This window comes from Saccostrea cucullata, unplaced genomic scaffold, assembly GCF_032062105.1.
Source record: "Saccostrea cucullata isolate Sc308-1 unplaced genomic scaffold, CSIRO_AGI_Scuc_v1 ctg462, whole genome shotgun sequence".
Classification (NCBI taxonomy): Eukaryota; Metazoa; Mollusca; class Bivalvia; order Ostreida; family Ostreidae; genus Saccostrea; species Saccostrea cuccullata.
Window position 1 is genome coordinate 110,161 of NW_026931071.1, and position 12,835 is coordinate 122,995.

The 12,835-nt window shown below is 32.9% G+C and overlaps 2 protein-coding genes across 2 annotated transcripts; one reads left to right on the top strand and one right to left on the bottom strand.

The window, feature by feature from the left end:
* The first annotated feature begins 457 nt into the window (after positions 1–457).
* On the top strand, positions 458–3,508 carry LOC134231297 (uncharacterized). The gene is made up of 3 exons (XM_062713235.1): positions 458–603; positions 1,990–2,203; positions 2,449–3,508. The coding sequence occupies exons 1-3, from the start codon at positions 517–519 to the stop codon at positions 3,369–3,371; spliced, it is 1,224 nt and encodes a 407-aa protein (XP_062569219.1). The 5' UTR covers positions 458–516; the 3' UTR covers positions 3,372–3,508.
* Positions 3,509–3,526: 18 nt separating this feature from the next.
* On the bottom strand, positions 3,527–5,318 carry LOC134231298 (uncharacterized). The gene is made up of 4 exons (XM_062713236.1): positions 5,152–5,318; positions 4,601–4,798; positions 4,395–4,400; positions 3,527–4,133 (listed from the first exon to the last, which is right to left on the bottom strand). The coding sequence occupies exons 1-4, from the start codon at positions 5,225–5,227 to the stop codon at positions 3,835–3,837; spliced, it is 579 nt and encodes a 192-aa protein (XP_062569220.1). The 5' UTR covers positions 5,228–5,318; the 3' UTR covers positions 3,527–3,834.
* Between the last annotated feature and the right edge of the window lie 7,517 nt (positions 5,319–12,835).

Consider the following 12,835-nt stretch of genomic DNA (forward strand, 5'->3'; position numbering starts at 1 on the left):
AACTGACAGACTAATCGTTGTTCGTATACCAGACAATAGGAGATCTGTGAGCCATTACAAGTGTTAAATGCTGTCTTCGGGGGGTGGGCGATACTTGTCTCGATATTGTTCCTCTTGTGTATTGGCCATCTCCCGATCTCAAATATTATGGGAACTTCTTACCAACAATCTGTTTTTGTCAATTCATTACTACACTTGAAAGACGTCTGTATTTGTTTATTACGGGGTCTATTTTTCTATATTAAACTTGGGCAGCTGTACATTTATTTAGATCATTCAGTACATAATTCATAAACCCTTGAAACGCATATACCGGGTATATATTAAACTCGTCACAAACTTTAGAATGAAACTCGAAAGAAGCGATACAGACAGGTATACAAAAAAGCTGCCTTATTGAAAAGTGAAAGCAGAAAATGGCTTGAGCAGAGAATAATAATTAAATGGGAGGTCTTAACTGAATTGCATGCCATGATTGTAGGTAATACTCAGAACTCCGCCATGTGAGAGTGGAAAATGGCCACGCCACCATCGGCGGCATCTCAAGCCTGGACAGAGGACACTCAAGTTAAGGAGGAGGAGAAGAAACCGTTTGTGCGCATAGTAAGATGATTATTATTTGTTTAAACGTTTCAATCAAGGACTTTGTCGCAAAGTTTTGTGGGAATAGAGAAAATATACGTTATCCCAAAATGTGTATGGTTTTTGATTTTTTTAAATCGTCATTTTACATGTAACATTTATAAATCTTGAAAAAAAAATTATTCACGTGTTTTGTTTATATATCTCAGTTGATTCGATACACAAGATCAAGCTATACGTATGAACAATTTCTGAAACGAGGTAAATTATTGACAAACAAGTTGATGAAACCAGCATTCCCGTTTAAATTCATCATTTCGTAAGTTCTATGATCATAGAATGAACTTTTCAGCAAATACAATTTATCATTGAGTCAAATGTTGACTGACGTTTTTCATACTTATTGTTAGTCCATTATTTATACATTGATTTGACGACGGATTTTTCCATTATTTCCCGATCATGACAAGGAGCACACAGCGGGTGTGATCAGTCGGCAGGGGATGCTTACTCCTCCATGGCACCTGACCCCACCTCTGATGTTTTGGAGGTCCGTGTTTGCCCTGCTCCTATTTTGTACTGTTTTATGAACTTGGTATTGAATACTGTTTGTTATCTACATATCCTTCATGTATAATTTATTTGAGAATAAATGCAGCAAATCTGGTAATACAGAGTGTTCGAAAATTTAAAGTATATTAAAGGAAACGACAAACCCAATATGAAATCAAATTCTGGTTTATGCTCTAATTTATGTAAATTATTGTATTATATAACAAAACCCCATCTCTCCAAAACATACGAAGGACTATCTTAAGGTTGTCCAATCGTAGCCGAGAACAGTAACTCATTTAATCACAGCCTACTTTAAACATACTCCAACTGAGGCTTGTAAATGAAAAAAAATCGTACAATAATTTTCATTTCATGGTTTTTAATGTTTTATAAGGTAGCTTGGAGTACTTGAAACAGTTTTGACGTGTATGGTCAATTGTGTCCCCTCACGAAAATAGTACAAAATTATTATTTTTTAAAAATTCAATGTTTCATAATTCGCTTGATATATGATGCTTAGTTTGGATAACCTAAATAATCTAGGGATAGGTCCTTAAAATCGTCAGTTTATTAAAGAAATATTTACTTGATACATGGAATTTTTATAGCAATATTTAAATGTTTGCTTTTATAGAAATCTTTTTTAAGTCTAATTTTTAGTTGCACTTAAGTATCTACAGTGTGCCACCTTTAATGCTTAATCTGCTATTAATAGTTACCTCATAAGGTTCTTAGTATGTAATAGACTTTAACAACCAAAAAGGTTTACTTGCTTCAATTATTATACATACCACATAGAAGTATGACTACTTTTAATCATTGTCTTAATTTTTTATATTTACCAATATACAGATAGAGAAGGCAACGGGACAAAAAGTTAAGGATTTGACCAAACCCCCAAAGAATAGCGTACCATACACTAGTACTGCAGCCAGGTCCAAAAAAGTGATTAAAATGCAGAACCGATATGCTAGAGCAAGACCGGTACCAAAAGGCGCCAAAGTTCCAGGAATGGACGATGAAGCAACTCAGGTGCCATTTTTTCTGCCGTCAGAAAAACCAGCAGGTAATATTTCTCTTATATCTATGCAAATTGAACTCTTTCTTAAGAATTATTACAAAGTTTTAAGACATGCAGTAAATTTACATTTCGTGAGGATTACATCATATCAAAAAAGGGTTGTAATTGGCTTTTCAGTGCTCTATTCAGGTATATTTGTACATATGCCATTTTCAGTCAAATTTCTTTCTCCTTTGTGCATTTTTGATTTTAATAGTGCAAAGTTAAGCCCATTCCTGATTTAATTTCAGCTTCGTTTTTTGCTACTTTGGATTCAAGTAACAGAAAAACAATGTCGGAGTACAGTCGAACTCTAGAAAGAAGCGCTGATCGGAAACCAAATCTTCGTCGTCAGCACGCTTTTATTAGGGTGAAAAGTAAACCAAAGGATGTTCTCCAAGAAGATGAAATATTTGAGAGCGACAGACAAAGACAGAAACAAAAGACTACAGCTCACATAGGCTCCAACATTATAGGTGATATGTTACCTGTTTACGATACATTCAACGATGACTTCGAGGATGATTTACGAAATAATAATTATGATCCTTGTGATTTATTAACAAAACGAAATGTGTTACTGAGAAAATCTCAGTCGATGATGGCTTTGGAAAAGCCATCGATAAAACGTTCAGTTTCGAGTGGGACTTCATTTCGGGAATCTCCAGTCACTTCAAAACTTGAGCGATCCGGCTCAGGTTTTAATTCATTGTTCACTTATAATTCTTCTAGTGCTCCTAGGAGAAGAAAGGCTTGCAACACAGAGACCATTACTGAAGTTCAATCCGCTCGTTCACCAGAAAAATTTCCAATATATGAAAAAAGGGAAATCGAACAAAGTTTGGATGAGATTGATTTACTTTTGCCTGGAGTTTGTATTTCTTCACCGAGGCGTCCGTCAACTGTGCGGCCATCAACAAACATGAAACCTACTAGAACACCAACATACTGTAGCTGTTGTAGTTTATGTGACACCCCGAAATCACAGCTCGAAAGTCCGACACCTTTTGAGCTGGATCATCCGGACTTGTTTTTGAAAACGCGTTCCCGGAGACCCCATCACTGCACATACTGTCAAACCGACGATGGAAAAAAGCTCGTGCAATATGCTCATGGTGACGTCATTAAAACCTTTGACTGGCTGAGTAAAAATGCAAAGGAAACACCTTTGTAAGAGTTTGCCGTGTTCAACTTGAATGTGACAAATATTGGTCGCTTTATCATTGTTACAATTATCGACAAGCAGCTAAAGACTGACAAATTATTTATCAAAAAGTAAACAGATTATGAAGATTCAATTAAAATAAATTACTTATGAAATTATTTAACTTTATAAAAGTTGAATAAGTTACAGTATCCTTTTCTGTGAATTTGCATCTTAACAGTTGGAACTTTCGATTTTGTAAGTAAGCATGTATTTCAAAATGAGAGGTTTATATTTGAAGTAGCCTTGGCATGATTTGTTAATTTTTTGAAATTCACAGAAATTTGACATCTATTACAATTGATTTGTTAATTAAGTTATTTCCATAAATTTTATCTCATTTTGCAATTAGGTTAAAACACTACTTTCATAGGCAAGTTGATGAAATATTATTTAGAGATTCCAGTACAGTGGTGATTTAAACAAATGCGAGTCACATATATCTATGTATTGCTATTGTCAGTAAATGAATCATTATTAGTATTGTATTCAACAGTGGACGACAACTGGTGTTAATTTCTACCGCTAGTTTGTTCACCTCTTCTTCAGACATTAGTATGGGACCGTTACAGAAGCTGGTATTGCACCACGTGACACAAGCAAGGAGATGGTCCTGCGAGTCCGGATAGTACGTGCAACTCGTCTGGTTGTCGGTGGAAAATTTTCGAAATCCTTTCACTGATATGTCGTTTTGTCCTTCAGAACACCCTCGAATAAAGGAAAACGTTTCACCTACAATAAATGTTTGGTAAAATTTTTAAGTGCATATTTAAGTCTTCACTTAAAGAACGAACTTTAAATTTTATTAATTATCAGCCTATTGCGAGAAATAGGTTGTGGGAGCAAGTTAAAGCTTATTTTTCATCTGATACAAAATCCAGAATGTAATCTTTAAGGCATCATCTGACAAAATGATAAAAAGATCCACTTGAATACAATTGTAATTTCAAAATGGACTTCCCTCAACTGATCTTTTTTCCTGTGTTCACTCACCTGTCACTGCAAAATAAGCAAAAATGCCTAAGTACGTTTATATATTAGAAATGATAATTATTTAATATCTACATAGAATGATGGTTTGATCATTTAAATATACATTTAATGATTAGAATTTCCCTTTCTTGAAAGTGTCAAAAATATAAATATTGTATAATCCTTATCATATCTTTGTTTAATTATCATTTACTATTTATTATTACCTCTTTCTTGGTAATTTTCTATGACACAGTAGTCTCCCCAGGTAGATGTGCAGTTTTTTAGGTAACCTCTGTCCTGTCCCCCGCCAATAGTTTCATTGGCCTCCAGGTACGTCATCACAGACTTCCTAAACAGGTCCATGTTAGACTGGCAGTCTCCGAAAGCCTTGGAATCGGCACATTGGTAGCATATTATAGCTTCTACAATATACGTAGTTCAAGACACACAATGAAGTTTACTAGGTAAACTATGTAAAAAAAAAAGAACAGGCAAACAGATAGGCAGAGACTAAACAAAGGGTACCCGTCTAGGTAAGGTGAGCTAAAAATTCTTCTTCAACTCATATTCTGACAACTTTTGCCAATGCATGGTATATTTTATCACCAAAACAAAACAAACGAAAAAAAAACTCGGTGTAAGCCTCAGTGTAAATGGAGGATACAAGTACTACCCTCGAAACGTTAAAAATCGAGTCAATTGAATTGAATTGAAGACTGTAAAAAATAAATTAACTATAAACACCATTGCCAGCATGTAAGCACTACTATCTTACCTGAGTATCCCAGCATTAACAGTAATAACAAAAGAAACATAAGACACATTCTGCCGAAATCTTCAAGTTTCGTCATATTTCTATATTAAACACTTCCGGAAAAGGTATACGCTTGTGTATGGTCATATGACTTTGTTATCTTTTTTATTTGCCATCTATAGTCCTGTGAACAAGAACCGATAACAAAATATTGATTTCTAATGCAGTTTAGGATTGCATTGGTAAAAAGATAAGCATACCCACCTTTTCATATCTTTTCATTTATTTTGGAATGAAATCCACTTTTACAAAATTACTCATCAATGTAAGATCTGCAGCGTGATACATTTTAAGAATTTAAAGAACGTCCACATGGCATGATTTCACTAACTTCCTGATATATATAACGCAATGTCTGATTGATCACAATGCAGATTAAAAAAATCAAAAATATTACATGAATAAAAGGTAAGGGTCCAGCAGAGAAGGCTTGTAACAAAAATGCCTTTGTTTATTTGTTTGTTAAATACGTATGGTTCACGGCGGGTGTGACCAGTCGACTGGGGATGTTTACTCCTACTTCTTACTTGATCCCACCTCTGGAATGTCAAGGGGTCCGTGTTTTACCCAATTTTATCAGATTTGTATTATTTATAGATTTTTTTTTAGATCGAGCACTGTTTATATCTATCAGTTTTTCATTTGTTGGTCCAATTATTATAACTCTTTTAAGAAGTATTAATTCTACGTCTGGTAATCCAACTAATACTCACATTCAACTCATTTTCCAACAATGGAATTCTTTAAAATCACATTTCAGCGTTTATTACAAGAAAAACGTGGAGTTTATGAACAGTATTCAAACCCAAAAGTTTATTCAAAGAATACAAACCAGGAGCAGAGCAGACACGGACATCTAAGATATCAGAGGCGGGATCAGGGGCCTTCGAGGAATGATTATCCCCTGTGTACTCCCCGCAACGATCGGGAAATTACGGGAAAATCCGTCGACAACCCAGAATTTAAATAATAGTCTAAAAATTAGTGTTATAAACATCAGTCATCATTTGACTAAATGATAGATTGTACCTGCTGACAAGGTCATTGTACAAGCCATAGAAGTCACGAAATGTATACGTTAACGTACGACTGGTGATATTCTTGTTTCATCAACTTGTCTGTCAATAATTTACCTCGTTTAAGATATTGTTCAAATGTAGAGTATGCTATTACCTATCAAATAAACCTATTATGCAGGGAATAAAGGTATATTGCTGCATAAGTAATGGAAATTGACGATTGAAATATTAAAGTCATTACGTTTATCACAAAGCTTTGTTGTCAGATTACCATTTATCGAGTGTGACTTTTCAACAGGGGTATCTTACTTCTTCTTTCTCTTGATTCCACTTCTGTAATTTCCAGGGTCCGTATTTTACACCCTTTTCACATATTTGTAATGGTTGTCAATTTTATGAAGACCAACTACTGCTCATTATCTACTCCCTTTTTATGCTTTGTGAACGGGAGGCCCGGGTTCGATGCGCGTTCGCTGCGCTTGGTACTCCAAGCGCAAATCATGGGACTTTCAAATGATAGATGTTTAATCTCAGAGGCTCCGTGTCACTGTAGGCGTCGGCACAATAAAAAAAAAAAAATTAACTACCCAATGGCCCTGAGTGCCAAGAATAGATGTAGATAAACTATGAGTTCAACAATGATGATGAAACTTTAAAAAATATATCGTTTAATAATATATAGTACTTATGTAAAAAAAAAGAAAAGAAAAACATTTTAAGGAAAGGATTGCACGGGTCCGTGAAAAAATTCTGCCCAATTAATTTTTCTCATTTTTACATATAACGTTCCTAATGTCAATAATACCATTATATCAAAGTATCCAGCATGGTCATCAGGCTTATAAGGAAGTTATGGTTGCCATGGTAACCACCATTTTTTAATCTTTTGATATTTATGAGGTGAATGTTTTATAATGCCATACATGCAACAAAATTGAAGCAAATTAAATATTTTTTTGCAGATATTTAATAATATGCTTTACTTTTATTGAAAATAAAAATTGTTTCGGAAACTATTGATAAATGTAGTAATGCCATTGTTTTTTGGGGAAGTATTAATTGTAAATTTGCAGTAATATTTTCACCTCAATAGCAGTTTTTAACGTCTAGACAAAAAATTACCCAATGAATTTTCCCAAAACTTATATATGCTGTACTAGTCATTATAAGTGACTTATGGTTAAAATATGAAGTAAGGTAATCAGATTAATTTTGAAGGTACACGCATTTCAGTACCCCCCCCCCCTCCTAGAATATTAAAAGATTTCACAGATTTTCATATGATGGTTTGTTGTTGGACCTTAAATATGCATAATCTGTTTAAAGACAATAAAGGCCATATGTATAGATAAATAAATACTTTTTCTCTGAAAATCTGGCAGCTGATGCTCATTTTACATGTATATGTGAAGCACAATGATTTACTTATCACCGACAGTGGTCACGAAAATAACTTTTATTTTTTTTTCAAACTCAGTTTTTCATTTCCAAAACATTCATTTTGTTACTATAATCAATATAAATAAATAATATATTATAAACCAGTGCACAGTCCTCAAAGGCCTCATTCTTCATGCTTTGAACACTCAGCGATGTTTCTTCTTAGTGACCTGGAATCGGGGTGGGGGGTGGGGTTCAGACATTTAAACACATTGAATGAATAGAGGTTATTTTCTAAAACTTGTAACTGCATTATATATATATATTTTTTAAATAAATGTATTCATCCATAAATAATCTTACTGGCCAAATTATAGTAATTCTGGTTGTTCTAAATATTCACATTTAGTCATTTACAAATAGTTTTCCTTCCGATTCTTTTCAAGTAAGTACACTTCATTTTCTCCTGTACATGGATGAGCGCTATCTCCATTGTGACTTCATAATGATACAATTGACGTCAAAACTATAGATCTACTGTTTTGATTCAAAAATAATCATTGATTGAAATAACTTTCCGTCGCTTTATGATATATGCTGGAGTGAAACATCTATGTTCATGTCCATGTGATTAAAAAAACAAACAGTTTTCAAATGTATTCCCATAAGCATGATGAGTTCACATGTTTCTTTTATTTATTTATGTTCACATCTTCCCTGGTATTCTTTCAGAAGTGTGTTGTGTTTCAATACGACGCATAAAACATTTTACAACAATCGTTTACAATATATATGTGCGACGATGATTGAATGTTTACGCGGTCGATGTTACTGCTGAAAATGCTAAAGATCTTATAGGAGAAAACAAAATCCTCTGCGATATTTTTTTAAAAAGATATGTCTTCTAGGCATAAGTGGTCTTCGCCGTAATACGTTTATCAAAATCGCCTTCGTTCATCAATATTTATACATATGTGTATCTAGTAAATCACGCCGTCTGAATCTCTTATTGGAAATTATCTATACATAGATGTGGATCCTATGATAAACAACAATCTTAAATAAAATTCTAATTTTAAAATGAAGATATAAACCTCAAGATATAAATCAAATTTATTTTTAATGAAATAGATTTCAATGTTCAGAGATAAACAATAGATAGACGTGTCAAATCGTAAAACATGCACGAAGATAAAAAATATGATCAACGCTCACCAACACTCTCAGTGCATCGTAACAATCTTTAATATCTTATACTTTCTCTACTTTAAAAAAATAAATCCCTTTTGTCAAGCGCAAACATATGACGCTCCTTATTCCGGAAATAGTTACAGCAAACATTCTTTTTTTACTCACCATATGACGTGATCACGTGACGCCGTGCAATCGCGTCCGTAAGAGCCAGTCCGCGAGAAAACCATGCAAAATTCAAAAAATCGTCCAAATGGAAGGTTGCAACTTGGGAGTTTTTAGTGGCTTAAAATTTTCTACATAAAGGTAGAAGTCAGAATATTCACAAAAAAATGTTGAACCCTGCACCTATTTTTAGTAACAGCTCATTTGCATATTTGTCGAAAATCACACAAAATTCAATGGAAAATGTATACAAATTGATCAAGTCAAAAAGTTACCTTTTGTAATCAGTTTATTTTCAAATTTTGTTTTATTTTCAAAGTCATGGTCCAATTAACACAATTAATGAGGAAAAACTGAATTCAAATGAATATTTTATTTTTTACACATCTATTTATAGATCCTAAATAAATGAGTATGATTTTTTAGCCATTTTTAGATGCTCGTTTCTCTCAAGACCAAGGTTGAAATTAAATTAAATTAATTGTTACTTTAAGAATGATCTAAGGTCTACTTTGTATTAAAATATTGAGCTTGGGAAATAATATCTACATGTTTTAAATTAACTTTGAAATACCATATTTGGCTACAATTTCACATATTTTAAATAACAGTCTTTTACCATATTTTTGGATTATTTCTATGATATTTAAATGAAAAATAGAAGATTCTTAATCTAATATATTTTTTAAAAGAGGAATAACTGATTTGGATACTTCATATAACTTTCTTTTGCTTATTTTAGCCCCTTGTTACCAATTTGCTGAAGTTAAATTGTTATCTCCCCTTGCTGGAACTCTTTAGTATTATTGGGTAAAAAGTGACAGGTATGTCAATATGGAAAGAAGAAAGTCATGTATGATTATTTTTTCTTTACCTAGGGAGTTTTTGTGGAGCATTATTGCACTATGAAAGAGGGAAAACTTATTTTAAGATATTTGAATGTAAGAAAGAAACAACAACTTAGCTTGAATAAACAAAACAGGCCCATAGGAAGCAATTTCAGTGTGGGGGAGGGGGCACAACCTACAATTCTACATTATCAACTACCAAGAATTCCATAGAAAGTAAAAAAAAAAAATTGAAAGGCCATCAGATGTTTTTTTTTTTTTATTTGGGTCATATACATGTAGTAGCTATGCTTTCTATAGGGTTCTGTCCTCGGGGAATCTACATGTATTTCATGGTAATTAACAGTTACAAAATTTTTCCTAAGAAGTACATTTGAATAGGAAATTTAATCAAATAATAACAGAATATTTTAATCAAAATATACATTTGATATTTTGTTTAAGGCACCTGGCCCCCGTTCAAGTTCAAGATCATTTTATTCACTCAAACCATTTCAGGTACATGAGGACAATGAAGAATATTTACAACATATTTATTATAAATTTAGGTCAGAGGTACAAATATATGATATACATAATTAGAATATGAAAAAGAAACGAAAAAAGAAAAACACATATGAAACATGTAATAATGAAATAAGCGAGGGGGAAAATCATGGAGGACTGACTAACTAAAATCATATATTTTCAATATAAACGAACGTAGTTTTCTTAGTGTCTCAGCAACTTGTTTTGTCATCAGTTGAGAAAATATGATAAAGAATAGTAGAATACAAACCTGTCAGGTATTCGATTGCATACTCTCAACAAATGAAAAAAAATTGGTAATTTCAATCTACATGTAAATTGTTTACGTTTCATAAATTTAGTGTGTTTTTGAGTTAACCAAACACCGTCATTCCTAGGAATATTGTTAATTTTACATTACATACATGTACTTTAAACTACTGTGTTACATAACATTCATATATTGATAAAGTCAGATCTCCAGTGGCGTATATTCCATATAGGCAAAAAGGCTGTAGCCTACACATCATTTCCTCAAGAGTAAAACTTTGGTTGAATAAAGGGGCGGGGAGTTGATAATAAATCGTACCTATTAATTTATTTTGTTGGAAATGAAAAAAAAGTATTCTTTGCAATCCGCACTTTTATGCCTAACCGATTATGTTTACAGTTTTGCTTTATATTTAAGGACAAAAGTATTCCTTAGCTTGACATTTTTTTAAGCCAAAGTTCAAGTGTTATTAATATCAAGTCTGTATCAGAAAATTTAATCAAAAGCAACAGGATCCCATAATATGTGCAGGAAACGAAATTGATAACTTGCATTATATTTCTTAGTCAACATTTTGATCGAATTTTGATTATTTAGTAAGGAAGTTTCCATATTTTCTAAGCGGGTATCAAGTAAAAGGATAAGTTCTCAGTTTTGTTAAGTGGTCTTCACATCACGATATAAATTGTTGATTATTTAGTAAGGAAGTTTCCATATTTTCTAAGCGGATATCAAATAAAAGGATAAGTTCTCAGTTTTGTTAAGTGGTCTTCACATCACGATATAAACTGTAATATAAGTACAATATTATTTTCACTGGTCAAATTAAAATTGCAGATGTCTGAGTTTGCAAAAGTGGTCCCTTTGACCCCCCCCCCCCAATACCTATCGAGAGGAAGCCCCTTGTCTACCAAAGCTTTGCAGCTCAGGTTCAATATGTGGCTTCACACAAGCCTACACATTAGCAGAAAGGAATATACGGCACTGATCTCTTATTAAAAATCATCAGCTCAAAAGGAGATGCCACCGATTTAGGTACCCCACCGATATAGGACCATCCTCGTTAAATATTGGCAAAATTATTCAGGGGAGGGCACTACCCCCCCCCCCCAAGAAAATATGAGTCGTTACTGCAGCCAAAACTTTGCCAGTTTGCAGTACAAAGTGGTAAAAATTTAAAACCGGCTATAAACATGATAAACATGATAAAAGACTGGATTCATATTCATTCAAACTGGGGGGGGGGGGGGGGGCTTATCAAATTTTGTCGAAATTATTTTCAAAACGTTATTAATAAAATTGTATAAGGCTTTGTAAATTAATATTTGATACTTTTTTCTGAATAACCATAAAGGTATTATTAATACCATTGCAGAAAGAGATAAATTGTTTTTTTTAAAATGTTATATCACTTATATGTACATGTATCCACTGAAAACAGTTGGGGGAGGGGGCGTGTCAGTCGATTAAGGTCAGGATATTAAATATACGAGTGTATCTAGTACCCAATCGTTTCACCCCAACCTCCCTACAATTTACATACTAATATTGAAATGGATAAAAATAATGAAAAATTATAAGGGTTCTGGAGGGGTGTTGCTAAAACGAGGAACGGAGAACGGAACGGAAAAACGTATTATATTTTTTATTTTAGATTAAATCACTTCAAATACACAAATTTATAAACAATATATATTTCATAAATTCAATCCCCCATTATTTAATTCAAGTTGATTTATTCGTGTTCATAAAATCTCTTATTCACGAAAATCGCAGTCATAGCAGTGACGTAGAAACGATTTTGAAGGGGGGGGGGGGTAAATTAAACTTACCTGAAAAGAATATTTGCCAAGCGAAAAAAGAAGACAATTGTTTTATTCGGGAAGTGGAATAAGAGTAAACTCCAGCATCTTTCATTTTCTTAAACTCCTTTATGGAGTATTTTGTATAACATCTCCTGTTAGTATTTTTAAAAGATTGTACCAATTTAAAATTGGCAGAAAGCAAACAACTTAGTGAAGGCTCAAATTTTATATGTTCAAGTCTCAAAATTTATATGAATGATACTGAGAGTCCGTTTGAATTTAAATACTTGTAATTTCCCTTTTATTAATTAAAAAGATACTAACTTACTGAATACAAAATGTAAGGAACATGAATATTCATATGATTGTTTAAAAATTGCAAGTAAGCTTTTTTTCATTTCTAAACAATTGGCAAAATGCTAATCCTCATATTAGGGGTAATTTCTGACAATTTAGTTT

Excerpts from the sequence above, each read along its gene's own strand:
- LOC134231298 (XM_062713236.1), bottom strand. The coding sequence starts at position 5,227 with ATGACGAAACTTGAAGATTTCGGCAGAATGTGTCTTATGTTTCTTTTG. Across the intron at positions 4,799-5,151 it reads GTTAATGCTGGGATACTCAG|AAGCTATAATATGCTACCAA; the intron begins GTAAGATAGTAG and ends CGTATATTGTAG.
- LOC134231297 (XM_062713235.1), top strand. The coding sequence starts at position 517 with ATGGCCACGCCACCATCGGCGGCATCTCAAGCCTGGACAGAGGACACT. Across the intron at positions 604-1,989 it reads AGAAACCGTTTGTGCGCATA|ATAGAGAAGGCAACGGGACA; the intron begins GTAAGATGATTA and ends ACCAATATACAG. Across the intron at positions 2,204-2,448 it reads GCCGTCAGAAAAACCAGCAG|CTTCGTTTTTTGCTACTTTG; the intron begins GTAATATTTCTC and ends ATTTAATTTCAG.